Raw genomic sequence first — 18,421 nt, 5'->3', positions numbered from 1 at the left:
AGCCGGATTCGAATTCACTGAGCGAGTAAATGAAACTGACGCAACCGACCCGGTTCCCTGTCAGCCCTGGTCCACGAGATCCTCTAAAATGGTTCAACCCAACCTTGATTTCATGGGTGAGTTGCGTCAATGTCGCAAACACATTGCTGTACACATTAAATAACAATGCATCGATTCAATGCTTAATCATGGATTTTATGTTGTTTGTCTCTTCCCTCACGTCACCGGATCCAGCTCCTGAAAATCAAATCAACTCGAACTGCAGCATATTAAGCGATATGTTCTCGCTCGGGATGGTGATATGTGCTATTTATAATCAAGGGAGGCCGCTGATACAATCGGGAAACTCGCCACCTTCGTATCTGAAGCAGATGGAAACGGTTAGTATTCATCCCGGTGTTACACATTCCATGCTCAATTCTTCAGGGTGTACTTTGGCGAAATTAGCTTTTACCGGCACGCATTTTGCTGTGTGTTATTTTATTGTACCATCATGATATGGAATACTTCACACAAAATACTGTTCACAAATGATGGTTCCTATATCAATATGTAAGTGGTAACAGTTTTTGGAAACAAAAAATTGAATACAAACTAAACAGTGAAACTTTTCTGGTTATTAAACGAACAGACACAAATTCAATAGATACACAAATTTATAAAAACAAGTTTACAATCGTTAGTAATTTGTGACATTATTGACGAATCTACGCAAAGCCGCATCAGCCATTTACCGCGATTGGATCAAAGTCATTAATGATCTCCGAAATTTGTAAATTTGATAATGCATATAGATTATGAGTATTATTTTTCGGATATTTTCCATAAGCTGATGTAATAAGATCTGATAATGAATGACGTGCTGCTCAGATAATGGCGATGCAATCGATGTCATATTATGTTTATTGGTATTCCGTTCGGCCAATACAAGAAATATCTGCAGAAATTAGAATCGCAACATATGCCACCCATCGTTCACCTAGTAGAAAATGTAAATTACAACACTTATACCGTTCTTCATATATTATGACTGAAACAATGTAAAATGATGATTTTCTAATCTTTTCAGCGTAGAAAGTATACTTGAAACCGGGAAATTTAAAGAAAGAATCTGATTTTTCTAAAAGATTCAAACGATCTTCAAACCAAATCATCATTTTACTCGCGGCACCATCTGGATAAAAAAAAATCAAGGTGTTGTATCCGAGACACGACCGCTTAGGATGTAGGACTACGCAATCTGTTTTGACATAGGACTATGTCTTTGATTTTTTATATAGGGGGGTAACTCTACGAAAATGTAACGATTCATTAAGAGTTTTCAAATGCATATTACTCAAAATCGTTATCGCGACATATGTTGTGTTATATACCATTGGACAGGAAATTTATTCAGCATTTTCTTTGCTCAAGACATGAACAATGAATATAGTAAAAAAAGTTAACAATTTGACAATTCAAATGGGTATGTTTTTTTCGATTTTACTAGCCTCGTTTTCCCCCACAACGCAACGAGCAATCTTTTTGTCTACAATTAGGCGTTAGCTCATAATGTGATTAGATGCGTATTATGAATTATTCCCGATTTGCCGATAATAGGCATTTATCAGTTGTCAGAATCAATGGAGGAATGATAGGAATGATCTTGAAGATGATATTGGATGATTTCACTCTATACTCCCCAAAGATTTGACGAGAGCCTGGCTCAAAAGGTTAAACGTCGATAGAAATTTTATTAGATTGAAGGTTGTTGTTGTTGTTGTTTTGGTCCAGGATGTCATTATATTGAGCATGTTTTTTGGTTATGTAAAAAATGTAATTAATGAATTTAACCGGCTGCTGATTTAGAAGTCTGAAAAGGTCTACTCACGCATATGTTCATGACTTCCATTTGATGTATCAAAGAAGACATAAATACAGATTTTGAAGAATGAAAAAAATTCAATTCAAATGCAATTACTTCGAATGCGTCGAAATTTTTCATAAATAACTCTTTAGTAAAAAGTTGCGGGAACCCTGAAAAGGTTTAATGGCTTGCGTGGTTTTGCAGGATCATTTTGAGAGGCAAAGATTGTTTATTGCCTTTGCGAGAACAATACACTAATTGGTAATATGTCGCAATTTGTTTCTTTATATCAATGCATGCATTGCACTGAGTATTTAACGAGAGGCATATTTCGTGCATCGCCATGAAACACAAAACGAGCAGAATAAGCGAGCTTTTTCGTTTCGGGTACAGAAATATTCTGGGAATTTTCCTCAGAGGAGATGCAATACTTATACGCTATTGACAGCTTACTTACTATACATGGGTGGAGTGTACTTCGCAAATATTCTCTTTTCCCCTTCATAGTTTCTATTTTAGCGTCTGCATAAGTTGACCGTCATTGACAGCTCTGTTCGGGAAAGCACACAAATGGAAAGAACAAATGCATGGGGAAATGGGAATTCTTCCAATTTTCATCAATTTAAGCCATATACAGACTATGGGATTGTAATGTATAACATACCAAACAAATCGTAGAAAATTTCCGATTCGATTGGTATGCAAATCGTTGAAATCCGTTTGCAGCAAATAGTTATTACGTTAACTTTATTTCAAACTACGTCAAAACTTGACTTAAATTCGTCAATTGGATTCCCAATTGAAATCAATTTACGAATCACTCAGCAATTTCGCTAATTCTTAGTAGTCATCAGCGCCCGAAATCTTCGAAGATATAAAATGAAAATCGACTCTCCTCTCACTTTCGCTTCGAATAGGAATATTTCGGCATTCACCGCCAACATGATTTGAATTGACTATAAAATGAATGGACGAGCGTTGAAAGCGAGGTTGACTGATGACCTATTCTAGTCAATAGTCTATTCTCATTCACGTGACTAATGAAGACAAATCTGACTCTTCAGTCAACCTGACTTCAATCCACACTACTACTCTCCCTGACACGAATCACGTTACCCGCGTACACAATACTTTTTTACGTCCATATAAAGTGAAACGAAAACATGATTTCTGATGCAAAAAAGTAGTTACACCATTAATGGACGGCTTCATTGTTTGCCCACCGTGAACTCTAACCAACGAACTGAAATAGTTATCCGGTATGCTATAAAGGTCATCGCATTAGTATTTGTAAATAGCGCGCAGTTTGGAAGGAATTCAAAACAAAATTTTAGTTCACTTTGTATACGAGTTCAATCGTAAAAAAACATATAGAAAAACGGGTTTATATCAAAGAAATTTACAAATTTGTCAGTGTTTCTGAACACAGCACTGCACGCTATTTTATATATGTGAGTAATTTTCGTGTACGATACAAAAGCTCACCTGTAGTATACGTCAAACCACGTTGAACTCAAACACCGATACATACATACGTGATACATGCGAGAAATGAATTCATTTTGGGGGGGAGTCACTTCAATATGCAATGAAGTCCATTTGACAGGGAAGAATGAAATGAGATAGTCGAGTCGTAGAGTGAGATAGCAACTAAACGCCCGAATGACTGTTGAGTAAGTTGACGGAGATACTGCTCGGAGAAGCTAAAACTCATTTCCAATTGATTACGAAGGCGAGTAGATTGTGAAAAATAAATCAGGACGACCCTTAATTTAATGTGATTCTATATGATGTATGGAAGGAATGTTGCAGGATCCTTGTTGCTACGTATAATGGGTAGAAGTCGTTTTTGTAAACACTCCTTGCTGTACACGGTTATATCGAATTTTTATATATATATATATATATATATATATATATATATATATATATATATATATATATATATATATATATATATATATATATATATATATATATATATATATATATATATATATATATATATATATATATATATATATATATATATATATATATATATATATATATATATATATATATATATATATATATATATATATATATATATATATATATATGTATATATATATATATATATATATATATATATATATATATATATATATATATATATATATATATATACTAATGAATTTCTGTCTGTCTGTCTGATTCCTCGGAAACTACTGAACCGATCAACATGAAAATAGGTATGTAGGGGTTTTTGGAGCCGGGAAAGGTTTTCGTGATAGTTTGAGACCCCTCCCCCCTTAGAGGGGGAGGAGTTACAAATGAAACACAACTTTCTACATTACTCGAGAATTAATCAACAAATGAAACTAAATTTGGCATATTGAGGTTCTAGGGTGCAATAAATATTTCTATGGTGGTTAGACTCTCCACTCCTCTCTCTAAGGGGTGGTTGCCATACAAAGGAAACACAAATTTCTGCATTACTCGAGCATTAATCAAGCAAATGGAACCAAATTTGGCATGTGGAGTTTTTAGGGTGCAATAAATGATTCTAAGGTGGTGAGATATTCCTCCCCCCTCTCTTAGGCTGCTGCTTTGATAAGAGGAAAACTCGAGAAAGGAATTGTCCGTTTTAGGGCTGTCTTCATTCTATCATATTTTCTGTATCAAACATACATTCTATGTAACGGAGAAACATGTTATTTGCAAGTGGATGAAAAATCTTGCACGAGAATTGTGTCTGAAAATAATCTGATATTATAATGTCGAGTTTTGGAAGAATTACTGAAATTTTATAGTTAAAAATAATTTGAAAGGGTATATTAGAAGATCAATCAATGAACATTTCTGCGATTGGACCCATTAACGTGCGCTTAGTAAAAAAAATGTGGATATGATAACGAAAAATAAATTTTAGGCGTGGCGAAGTTTGCCGAATCTAGTATATAAATAAAAACAGAAATCGCGCTCTCGAGAGCCATTCGGCTGTAGTTCTTTGCGCATCCTATCTAAGAAATTTTTCGTGAAATTTTGTTTATTCTATCTTGGACAAATCATTAGTTTGGACGACTGTTCACATTTTCTAGGATAGGTAAACAGGTATTTTGTTCAATCTTAGCTTAGGATAGGTAAACAGGTATTTTGTTCAAACTTAGCTATTAACTCACATAGAAATTACTTTGATGATTGGGGGCAAAGTGGTCAGTTGTGGATAATGACTTATAAAGGGGTCTCTTTTGTGGCTTTGACCCAGGAAAAATATGCCCCCCAAATAAACCAAGCCTCATTCTGTGAAACGGTATGTGTTTCTTACTAGGTTTTTTTATGTATGAGAAAATTTAAATTACAACTCTAGGTGAACAGGCCACGCTTATTTTATACATGTCCATACTATTTCAATAATGATTTAAACAAATTTGTAGAAAAAAAACGCATATATCTATCCCATTTAGCATGATATATGCGAGTGACCACTTTGCCCCCACCAGGTGACCGCTTTACATCCCGGTAAAAAAAGTTCGATTTTCCAATATTATTTTCTAACAACGAAAAATGTACTATTTTGAATTTTTATCGTTTCTTGCTATCTTGAACAACAATGAGTTGAACTACAATATTCTTCCAAAAACGGGGATTGAAGCGGTGTGTGGGCACAGGAAATGGACATAATCCTTATGATGACCACTATGCCTCCACTTCCCCTATGTTTGCAGACTTCGAATTCCTAGCAAGCATCGTATCGTACAGCTTTCGCATTATCGATGTTTTTTGTTTTCGGGTTCGTGATAGCTACTTTTAGTTCTTATATGTTCTCACATTTGAACGTCTTTTTGCGCGATGAACGTTTGATTTCGACGTGCCAACCATTCTTGAAAACCTCCCGTACTGAAATCTCCGTCTTTTGCTCGAACGCCTTCTTTATAGGATTATCCAAACGAAGCTGGCAGAACCTTTTTCGTTCCTTCTTTCGGTTTGTTCTCGAGTGAGTTATCCCCACTGAACTTCCTGATCGCTATTCGCATGGCTTCATCATTTATTTATTTATGATGATTAAGACTATGATGATGATGATTAGTTTGTTTTAATATCATTTTAGTTGAATATTCAATTAATTTTTTTTAAATAACGCGCTGAGTCCCGTGTCGGTCCCTTGGGACTGACGGTGCGTTTTTCGTTAGAAAAACGTTTATCACTGGGATCTACAGTTACAATATAAGGAAATGTAAAAAACATATTATATAGAATCTATATATTATTCGATTTAGGCCGTGTATTTTGCAAACTATGCGATATGCTTTAATACGTGCTTTTTTGCCTGTTGCGCTCGCTCAGATTGATCTTATATCGATAACATATATATATATTATAAAAATGATATATAAATATTGAGGAGTAGCGCATTTTTTTTTTTGTTATTTTTAGGCTCATTTAATGTAATATATCGGGATGCCAAAACATGTGGTAAAAAATAATTTGAGTGTAGAAATAACAAATCAGGGATCAACGTGTTAAAGAATGGTGGAGTCTTCAATAGTTGGAGCCTGTGCACGTTGACAAACATAGGAAAACATGAGATTGAACACGAGTAAAAGATTTTTTTGTTTGAATAAAATAACATCATTCTACGGGGAATAAAATAACATCATTTTCACATTAAAATTGGAGTGAAGCTAGGGGGAGCTCCACCGGAATACTCGTAAATTCATCTTCTCAACAGATAATTATAACGAGATTTTTCGATGCTGTGGCATCTCATGGCAGATTCATGTTGAATGTAGGACCTGAAGTATCGGCTGGAATTAGGTTTGCTCAGCTGTCCGGTCTCGAAGACGATTGCATTAGCAGAGCGTTGTCGGGTATCTAGTGAAGCGAGAATTCCATTGTGAATTCTTGACTAAATACTGACATATTTAGGTATTGGGTTCAATTCCCGATCGGTCTAGGGTCTTCCTGAGTGGTGTATTCTTTCGACATGCCATGGAATAAATACGTACAGATAATTGTTCTCTCGATTAGTTATCTATATTTACGAGTTTCATCCAATCCGTTTTCGTCTCAATTTAAATTGCTTACTGTTTAGTTAATGTAAAAATAATAACTATCAATAACATAACTAGTCTTGCTCAAATCTTTACAGGAGAATGAGGTGAAACCAGGGTTGCCACCTATTATTTTCAAAAATCAGGAAGAATGAAAACAAAAGGGAAAGAAAAGCATTATTTTCATAAGTATACACGAAATTTTCTTTAATTTTATATGTTCAGTTTTGTTCCACGAGGTCTCACAAGCTTTCACGCAGTTTAAAAATGCTATCTCCCCGAAAAATGAAACAAAAAAAAGAAGACATTTTTATGCTGTCCATAGATTCGAGGTTTTTGAATTTCGCAGGAACCTTCGCCTGTGATATTCTGAAGATACAATATACGGTTAGTTCAACTAGTTGGATAGCACATCCCAGCTAGACTCAAAAATAATTTGTCCTGTTGCCCTGATGGAACAGGACGTTCATCAAATTAAGAGGGTAGTACACTATGGAAACTTTAAAAATAAAAAAAAATCTGACTTAAAATGTTCTCTGGGATGTTTACTTCACTGTAGTTTTTATCCCAGGTTTGCCCAATTCTCCTTTCTTAAGTTACAAGCCAGTTAGTGGACTTAAGACTTTGCCTAAGGAGCGCGTGAAGATTGTGCGCAAAGCATACATCAGTTGCTTACGGGAATGGATATCCCTCTGGTTATATAATGGATGGATATATGTGTCGCCTAGTTGCAAAACCGGCCAACTCCAAAAATAAAATTTTTACAGGAAAGACGATTTCTTTTCTGTAGCATCATGCCACCGGTTTTCTCAGCACATCATGATTTTCAAACGCGTGTTTTATAGGGAATTGATCGATATTGGTGCTGTTTCTCACTACAAATAAAAGGTAAAATGTATCTATGGTCAAAAAACCGGAAAACGCATTTCTCAAACTTGTGGAGTTGGCTGGTTTTGCAACTAGGCGACACATATCTAGGTTGATTTTTCAATTGGTCCTATGTGCCTGTCCTGTCCTATGTGTCGATCAAAGATTCGATCAACTTGATTCACTTTCTATTGCGACCAGTGCGACGAATTAGCAATATTGATGCATTCAACCAATATGCAGCAATATTGCAAATCGACTACTCAGATCGCGGTAGAAAGCAAATACAGATAATCAATGATTGTCTACAAGACGTTTTGGAGATCATGAATGAACTTAAACATGAAATTGGACCGAAGTGCAACAATTTCGGCGGCAAATCATCGAACAAACAGTTATGAGGATGTTAAAGGCAGCTAGAGAAGTCCGCAAGTCCAATTTCGCAGCAAAAAAGCGATAGGAAGATCACCTTTCAAACGTTGAACGACAGTTCTATGGTCCAAGGACTGCAGACTGAAGATACGATTAAAAATAAACGAAATAAATGTATCCAAAATTCAAAAGTCGTTTTTCTCGAAACCATGTTTTTCAAACTGGTGGGAAATCTACCTCCGGAACGGTTCATCCGGTTTTGATGAATTTTTTTCTCATATTCTCCACTAAATTTCGGTTAAGAAAATTTCGGTTAATGTTTTTGTCTCGATTTTTTGAGACCAAAACGTTGTCATTTTGCCTTTTCGTCAAAACTCAAAATTTCGAAAAAAAAATCCTACCTACGATGACAGGAAATATATCCAAGATCACGTTAAACAGAAATTGGTTGAAATCGGTCCACAAGAAAAACTTTGTAGGGGAAGTGGGGGCATAGTGGTCGCCCTAAGGAATATGCCCATTTCCAGCGTCCACACCCCGCTTCAATTCCCGTTTTTCGAAGAATATTATAGTTCAACTCATTGTTGCTCAAGATAGCATTCGGCTTTTACTATGAAAATTCAAAATAGTACATTTTTCATGATTAGAAAAAAGGTGAAAAATCGAGCTTTTTTTTGCTTGGAGGTAAAGTGGTCACCTAGTGGGGGCAAAGTGGTCATTCGCACATTCGCAATGGAATAGATTTATGCGTTTTTTCGTCCAAATTTGTTCAAATCATACTTGATATAGTAAGTACATGTATGAAATAAGCTTGGCCTATTCTCCTAGAGTCTCTATTTAATTTTTCTCATGCATACAAAAATGTAGTAAGAAACACATAACGTTCCGCATAATAAGGCTTCGTTTAATTGGAGTGGCACATTTTTCCAGAGGCAATGCCACAAAAGAAACCTCTTCAAAAGCAGAATTTGACGAGGTATATCAGCTTTAGTAAACAGAACATTATAAGTGAATAACACATATGACCACTTTGCCCCCAAACACGTAAGAAATATCTATGCTAATTAATCGCTGAGATTGAACAAAATATCTGTTCACCTCTCCTAGAATAGGTGAACTGCTGTCCAAACTGATGATTTGTCCAACATATCACATTAAATATACTAAATTTCACATTAAATTTCTTAGATACCATGCGCACAGAGCTACGGCCCAATGGCTATCGAGAGAGCAATTTTTGTTTCTATTCATATTTTGACATTTTGATAGCTCTACTGAAGTACAGGCTGACTCAAAAGTCATTAAATTCTGCCAACATAAGGTGACTATCAATCAGAGCTGCATTTTTTCATCAATGTCACTGGCAACTGACGAGGTACATTAGTCACTTCCTACTGATAAAATTCTCGGTCAAATGGTGACTGACAGAGTACGATGCAACAATTTGCCTGTTACTGAGTTTTGTCAATACGCTTTGACCGATCAAGTAGGCGGTAAAATTGTCCATAATGAATTGATGATTGTCGCAGATTGCATTATATTTTCATCGAGCAAAGCTTCGATTTTCATTCCGGTTGTTGTTTCTTGTATTTACTGAAGTAAATACTATGTCGAACACGCTATAACGTATTAGCGATTGCAAACCATTTAGGCAACGGAATATATAATTGACCAAAGCTTGAACAATAAACGTGTAAACTTCCATTACATCAGGTGACGTATTTATTGTATTGACGATCATAGTGCGCTGACTTGCAACATGCTTTGATGGTCAAAACACTCTGACAAACTATCTAGCATCAAAGAGTGAGGAATTTGTTTTGTCGGTTCATATTTTGTTGCACGTCGTTTGGTGGTAATGTTGCAATGGTCGTCATAGTAGCCCAAATATATGCAGTGACTGTGACAAATTGCAGCTCTGCTATCAATACGGTTTCAATAGTTAATGGTTATACTACCAAACAAGCAGGTGACCACTTTGCCCTACATGACCAATTTGCTCGCACTACCCCTACAACTCCCACCAGTTTACAAGGTTTTAGCTGCAAGGGTTCAACAAACCGGTTGCAGCTATTCAGGGGACAGTCCAATTAAACCCAATTTTTCTTTTGTTTGTTAATTAATATATACCTAATAAAACTATGTAACCAGATTTATTTATTTTTACAGGCTCAGTTAAATTAGGTTAAAGGAGCCAAACTCTTAACTATTTTTTAACTATTACTATTTTTAACTATTTTTTAATTAGAATATATTAACATGTTTCCTTAATTCTATGGTTAATAAAATCTCCGATAAACTCGAGTCGACCGATTTCTCGCGGTCGACTCGAGTTTAGATGGGTGACACATTTTCATTAGGAAAAGGATGGGATGTAAGGAGATTGTAACAATGTTCACACTCATACTCACATTTTCATTCACACTCACACTTCACACTCAATTCTTAAAACTATCCTTACATCTAATATGTATTCACAATTTAACTTATTCTAATGTTAGTAGGAAGGGAACCGATAGTTCGCGAAGGACGAAAAGGAGGGGTAAAGGATGTAAGAACATCACACTCGAAGATCGATGGCTTTAAGGAAAACATATATTTGGGACATATAATCAAGATCTAGCCGAGCCAACACATCTCTCACCGGCACATTGGGTTGCTTTCCTCGAGCCCGAAGGGAGTTTTCTAAATTCGATCTGGCGACAAGATACAACTCGCACGACCAAACAACGTGTTCGATGTCGTGGTAACCTTGGCCACAAACACAGATATTGCTGTCGGCAAGATTAAAACGAAAGAGTAGCGCATCTAACGAACAGTGATTGGACATGAGCCGAGAGAAGGTGCGAATGAAGTCCCGACTTAAGTCCAGACCTTTGAACCATGGTTTAAGGCTAACCTTAGGGATAATCGAGTGACACCAGCGGCCCAATTCATCTTCGTTCCACTTGCGTTGCCAGTTAACCATTGTATTTTTACGGACTAAAGAATAAAATTCATTGAAGGCGATTTGACGCTGATAAATATCACCTTCAATTGCACCTACCTTTGCTAATAAGTCAGCCCTCTCATTACCCGGAATGGAGCAATGTGGGGACCCAGACAAAGGTAATGACATAACAGCGTCTGGATAAAGCACTCAAAATTTGTCGTATTCTATCAAGGAAGTACGGCGAGTGCTTTTCCGGCTTCTCTGAACGGATAGCTTAGACAGAGCTAAGACTATCCGTTACAATGTAATAGTGTTCAACAGGTCGTGAGGCAACGCTGTCCAGCGCCCAGTGTATTGCTGCCAATTCAGCAATATACACTGAGAAAGGATTCTGAAGACTGTGGGAGGTGCTAAAAAATTCGTTGAACACTCCAAATCCTGTGGACCAAATGTGCACCAATGGATTCAAAACCTTACACCGGATGAGGAACCGAAGAAATAATAAATTGAAGCGATCTTTTAGTGGGAGTACGCCTGCCATGACCTCGAGACTCATGGTATGCGTTAAGGGCATACATCCCAACGCAATACGGAGACAAAGATACTGAATTCGCTCGAGTTTACTGCCATTCTTTATTCTTTATTATTATTCTTTATTATTATTGATTCATCTGACAGAAATAGTCTTAATGAATAATCTATCACGTTTTAAAATACATGCAGTCTTCTAATACTATTAACAAATTGTGACGTGGACATTCCAAATTCAAAAACTGATTCAACGGACGAAAACATGCGGATCATTGCACAAACAGGTTGGTTGTATCCATACAAAGTACGATGAAATCCCGGCTGCATTAGGGATCGGTATCTCAGCATCCTACCCGAGGCTCGAAAGTCCAAAAGCGATAGGAGATACGAGCAGTCGACATCGCCATTGAGTAGTTTAACTACAAACGTCGCTTGTTGAATATTTCGTCTCCGATCAAGTGTTTCAAGTCCAAGCAAGCGACACCTGTCAGCATATGCTGGTAGGTTCAATGGGTCACGCCACGGTAAATTTCTGAGCGCAAGCCGTACAAACCTCTTTTGCACTCGTTCAATCCTTAGGTTCCACGTGACATCATTAGGAGCCCAAACAGCAGATGCATTCCCCAGGATCGGGCGAACAAGAGAGCAATACAATGCTTTTAGGCAATGCGGGTCCTTGAAATCTTTGGCAATCTTGAATAGAAAACCAAGTTGTCGGTTTGCCCTAGATATGGTCCAGGTATAATGAGAATGGAAGGAAAGTTTAGGATCCAGCACTACGCCAAGATCTACCACTTCATCTACTCTCTCAAGAACATTTTCAACGATGTGATAGTCAAAAATGATTGGGTCCTTGGATCGATGGAAGGTCATTACATGGCATTTACCGATGCTAATAACAAGTTTGTTCTTGCGGCACCAGTGAACAAACTCATCGAGTAGCCTTTGAAGACGTAGACAATCCCCGATGCAACGTACCACGACATAGATCTTCAAATCATCAGCATACATAAGTTTGTTCTTGAAGCCTAACGAAGATGCAGCGTCATTGAAATATAACACGAACAATAAAGGTCCCAAATTGCTTCCAGATACGCTCACAAACGATGATGATACGCTAGAGCCATGCTTGACACGAAGCTTCCTATCAGTAAGGTACGACGACAACCACGACACCAATCTGTTCGATGCGCCCATCCGTGATAGTTTACACAGTAGCACTTTGTGGTCGATCTTATCAAAGGCTGCCTTTAGGTCTGTGTAGATCACGTCTACCTGTGCCTTTTGTTCTAAAGCTTCGAAACAAGTACTGGTGAAATCCAACAGATTGGTACTTACGGATCTACCGGGAATGAAACCGTGCTGATCGGACGAAATGTGGGACTTAGTAGCATGTAGAATTTGATCACTGACGATAATCTCAAAAATTTTCGATGCAGCGGGGAGGCTGGTTATTCCACGATAGTTCTTCACATTACGTCGATCCCCACTTTTGTGTACAGGTAACATATATGATTCTTTCCAGCACATGGGAAACACTCCTCTTTCAAACGAGTGTCTGAAAATGAAGGCAAGCGGCTCTGCAACTGCAATTATGCAGCGACAGAAGACAGATGCAGGGATACCATCCGGTCCAGGAGAAAATGAATTCTTCAATTTCTTGGAGGCGTGGATGATCATTGCAGGTAATATTTCAAACGTATCCAAATCTACTGCATCCGCAACGATGTTAGACGCAGCCAGTTCAGCATCGGAATCGCTAGATGGCTCGGGTGGAAAGACGGAAGCAAAATGTCTCGCGAAGAAGTTGCACGCTTCGGCTTCATCACTGGATTCCTTGTCTTCATACACTAAATTGGACGAAACTATTGGGTTTTTGCGTTTGCTATTGACAAAGCTCCAGAAGGATTTTGGATCACGACGTAGACCAAACTGCACCCTTAATACATGTGATTTGTAGAGTGCAGCATTTAGATGCCTGTAGTCATCGCTTGCATGTTTGAAATTGACTTTTGTAAAGTTGGATCGATGAGTTCGCATACGTCGCTGCCATTGATTGCGTACACGCTTCGCCCTCCGGAGGAGAGGCGTACTCCAAGGAGGTGAAATTGGGCACCGTTTCAAAGGAACGTTCGCAATCAGCCATTTGCGAATGATGTCGCAAAATTTGAATGCCATGTCATGGACGTTCGTACAATCGTAGATACAACTCCAATCAGAACCGGACAGATGGGCAGAAAGGCTGTCAAAATCAATTTTGCGGTAATTTATTTTCCTTCTTCTACATTTCCCACTGGAAGCGAAGTCACTGATTTAGCTGGTGCGTTGAAGCGAATGGTCAAAGGAGGGTGATGAGGATCTACGGACACTAGTGAATCAACGGCGGTCAATACTTCAGCATGGCTTCCTTCGGTTAAAAAAACCAAATCCAATGTACGGCGCAGGTGATTTAGTTGTGCATTAATTTGATTCATGTTCAAGAAATCCATTCCGTCAATCAGCGCTGCGCTCGCCGGAGTCAAAAGTATCGGGTTGTCGAGACGTAAGCTGTTGTCGTCGTTAAACCATGCTAAACGCGGCTGACTCCATCATTGAGAGAATAGTTGTTCGATACAACATTATAAGATCTTCGGGATGGGCTCCCCACCAGGTGCCGTTAATTGTACGGAGAAAGTTTATTCTTTGTCGACATTCTTTACTCAGATACCTAATATGGGCCTCCTAAGTACATTTGGAGTCGAACCAGACCCCAAGATACTTGAATGACATAACATGAGTGATCGGTTTACCCAAAAGTTGAAGCTTTGGTTTGCTGGTCTATGCTTCCTAGAAAAAACCACCATCTATTTTTTCTCCGTGGTGAATTCGATCCCTAGCCCAATGGCCCAGGTTGAAAAATTGTTCAATGTATCTTGTAAGGGTTCTTGCAGGTCGGATTCGTTTGATCCTACGACAGACACCACTCCATCATCTGCAAATTGTCTCAGGCTGCAATTTTGTGTAAGGCAATTGTCAATGTCGCTTACATAGAAGTTGTACAAAAGGGGGCTTAAACATGTGCCCTGAGGGATGCCCATGTAAGAGACCCGATTCACTGCCGAATCTCCGTGAGAAAAGTTCAAATGTTTCTCACAAAGCAAGTTATATAACATATTATTCAATAGAGGCGGCAGACCCCGAGAGTGTAATTTGTCTGACAAAACCTCTATTGAAACAGAATCAAAGGCCCCCTTTATGTCCAAGAATACTGAAGCCATTTGTTTTTTTTTCGGCGTAAGCCATTTGAATTTCTGAAGAAAGCAACGCAAGACAATCATTCGTCCCCTTGCCCCTGCGGAACCCATGTTGTGTATCTGTGAGTAAGCCATTCGTTTCAACCCATCGATCAAGGCGAAACTAGATAATTTTCTCCAACATTTTCCACATACAAGACGACATTGCTATTGGGCGGTACGAATTGAAGTCGGACGCGGGTTTTCCGGGTTTTTGAAAAGCTATAACTCGTACTTGTCTCCAATCATCTGGAACAATATTATGCTCCAGAAACCGATTGAATAAATTCAACAAGCGATGTTTCGTCACTTCAGGGAGGTTTTTCAGCAAGTTGAACTTAGTTCTATCCGATCCCGGAGCAGAATTGTTACATGAAAGGAGAGCAAGAGAGAATTCCACCATTGAAAACTCGGAATCAAGATCGCACCTATCTTGTGAAATATCTCGAACAATTTTTTGTACGGGAACAGAATCGGGACAAACCTTCCTTGCAAAATTCAAAATCCATTGATGTGAATATTCCTCGCTTTCATTCGTTTAACAGCGATTTCTCATGTTTCGAGCCACTTTCCATGTTTTTTTCATTGACTTTTCTCGTGACAAACCTCCCACGAAATTTCGCCAATAAGCACGTTTTTTCCCTTTGATAAAGTTTTTAAATTGATTTTCAAGGGCTAAATACGTTTGAAAATTTTCAATGGTTCCACGTTTCCGAAAAACTTTGAATGCATTCGATTTATCCTGATAAAGCTTGAAACATTGGTTATCCCACCATAGTTTGGGATGCCTTCGACGAATAGTGGAACCTGGGATGGGTTTCGTTTGAGAGCGAACCGCGCTGTCGAAGATCAAACGAGAAATTACGTTATACTCCTCCAATGGAGGTAAACCATCTCTGGAAGTGATGGCTAGAGCAATCGCGTCCGTATATTTTTTCCAGTAAATGTGTCTTGTGAGGTCATATGCCATGTTTATAGATTAAAAATAATTCGACCCAATGGTGATGCAAATTTTGATTGGCAAATGAATACTACCGTTGGGGTCTTGGATTACATTCCACTTGCAATCTAACGATAGTGAATTCGAGCAAAGCGAGAGGTCAAGAGCACTTGGGTTAGCAGGAGGTTTAGGTACACGTGTTGTTTCCCCCGTATTTAAAAGTGTTATATTGAAGCTGTTACAAAGGTCATATATCAACTATGAACGGTTGTCGTCGTACTGTTCCCCCCAGGCGGGACCGTGAGAGTGAGAGTCTCCCAAGATCAACCGTGGCTCAGGAAGGAGTGAGCACATGTCAGCAGGTTGCTTTCGGCTAACTTGAACTTTAGGAGGCCAATACAAGCTGACAATACAGATGTCTTTGCCCCTGATGTTTGCATGACAAGCAACAGCTTCGATCCTTCCAATAATGGAAGGTCAATTCTAAAAAATGAGTGGCACTTATTGATCCCCAATAGCACCCCTCCGTATCTGTCAACACGGTCCAAGCGTATAATATTAATATTATTTTCTCGATTGAAAAATAGTGAAAATCACATACTTTTTATGGAGTTCATGCTGCACTACCCCCTTAACCAATTCGGGAAGTTTTATAAGTTATTTCGGGCATTATTTGTGGAAATTTTTCGACTGTTTTCCTGATAGGAGTTTATTATACAGAATTCCTTTCCATCCCACTAGACACAGAATATGACATTCTTGTGATTTTGATATTATTATGGATTCCATACTAATAAAGTAAAAAATACAAAAACCATGAGAAATCAGGATCGTTTAAGAAAAACCAGGCAGAATTGAATGTTTGTCAGGAAATCAGGGAACGCGTTAAAATTACTGGGATACCTTAAAAAATCAGGAAGGTGGGCATCTCTGGGTGGAACCATCATCATTATCATAAAAATAATCATTTACAACTTCCATTTTCGCTAACTGTCTCAGTCACAATCTGTACATCAATCGAGCCCAATTTTTCGATTTCGAGTTATTCTGTTGAAAGGTCACATATTTTGGAAATACACTACTTGAAAAAATATATAACACTGCACAGCTGCTGAACGGTTTCTACCGATGGAAAATTTCTCAATTAAGAATGATAAAATTTGCGTCTCCTTTGGTCGACATGGAAAAGTTTTCTTGCAGCTAATATAAAGATTGAAATGTTGGAATTAACACAAGTTTATCACATTTATACAATGATGTTCGGAAGAGATGTTAATTCCCTTATTCAACATAACAACTCAATATACTCGCACATACCGCATACAAATAAAAAAAAATCCCTTATTATGAACATTTTACGGTTCCGGGGTCTGCCTGTCTAACTTTGGTGATTCATTATGTCAACAAATTATCACTCAATGTGGCATTTCGGTCGAAACTCGGTCTTCCACGTACACTGGTAGTAAATTTGATTAAGTTGGCATTAATGAAGGTAGGTAAATACACTTTTATATGTTTTTGTCGAGCGCGGATCTACATAGATGGTGGAGCCGTTCTGCGAAAACGGATCCCCCGAGGAAAACATGAATATAAATATAACGAACTTTTTTTGTCCTTTTTTATCCACACGCATCAGAATGCTCACCTACTCTCACCCACACACCGTGTGCCGCTAGCTCATGTAACACAGTTGACTTTTGGAGATTACTTTCATTAGGGCGCTACTTTTCTAGTGTGACTTATGGTTTGATGTGCTCCCCACGAGCGAGCTATATTTGTGATATCTTATTCAAAGGTGTGATAAAAGCTGTTTCGAATCGTTTGCTTTCACACGTTTTTCCTACGTCCTGTTGTTGATTCGGATTGCTACTTTGACATATGCTAGCGTGTGGTCCTTTTTCCGGTTCCCACAAATTCTGATGCCTGACAAAATTGTTTGACTTACCTGGAAAATATCACTAATAAGCTTCAGCGAATGCTTTGAAATGGCATATAGTATTCAGAATTGAGTGTGCATTCTTTGAGGTCGATATACAATACATTACTCGTAATATTTCAAAATAGAAATAAAATGTTGTGGAGAGCATTAAACAGCAATATGTCCGTGAATAATAATTTTATATTCTAGCCAAAACTGTGATTCATTATTATCGAATGATAGATAAATCTAATTTTCAGCTTGATGACGCTGTCCACAATATATTGCCTCGGATACCTATTCCACTACAAGAAGCGTGCACGCGACTATTGAGGAAATCACCCGGTGCGCGTCCTACAGCTCAGCTGCTAACACTCATCAAATACTTCAGGTAAGATAGCTTCAGGCGCGTATACATGATTTATCGCCCATTTCATGAGCTTATTCTTATTTTAACATTTTCACATACTCACCCGCTCTTTTATAAATTGTTTATAGCGATCCAGCAGTGCAGGCGCTGCAATTTTTAGACGTCATTAACATGAAGGATCCCACACAGAAAGCCCACTTTTACCGAAGCACACTGAGGGAGGTGTTGCCCTTTATACCACGGGTAAGTGGAAAATAACTGAGATATTCTCAGGGCGCAAGCAGAACATATCGTGTTGTTCACCGACATGTTTATCTTTCCTTCAATGAACTGCGAT

General features: G+C 38.1%; 1 protein-coding gene across 1 annotated transcript; it reads left to right on the top strand.

Moving 5' to 3' along the window:
* Positions 1-8: 8 nt before the first annotated feature.
* LOC129781960 (SCY1-like protein 2) lies at positions 9-18,327 on the top strand (the record flags this gene model as incomplete). Its single annotated transcript, XM_055789461.1, has 4 exons — positions 9-116; positions 235-380; positions 17,975-18,105; positions 18,213-18,327. Coding segments are annotated over exons 1-4 (420 nt in total), but the record flags the coding sequence as incomplete, so codon positions are not given.
* Between the last annotated feature and the right edge of the window lie 94 nt (positions 18,328-18,421).

The sequence above is a fragment of the Toxorhynchites rutilus genome, unplaced genomic scaffold (assembly GCF_029784135.1).
Source record: "Toxorhynchites rutilus septentrionalis strain SRP unplaced genomic scaffold, ASM2978413v1 HiC_scaffold_298, whole genome shotgun sequence".
Taxonomy (NCBI): Eukaryota; Metazoa; Arthropoda; class Insecta; order Diptera; family Culicidae; genus Toxorhynchites; species Toxorhynchites rutilus.
Note: the sequence above shows the minus strand (reverse complement) of the source record. Positions and strands in the feature narration are given on the sequence as shown.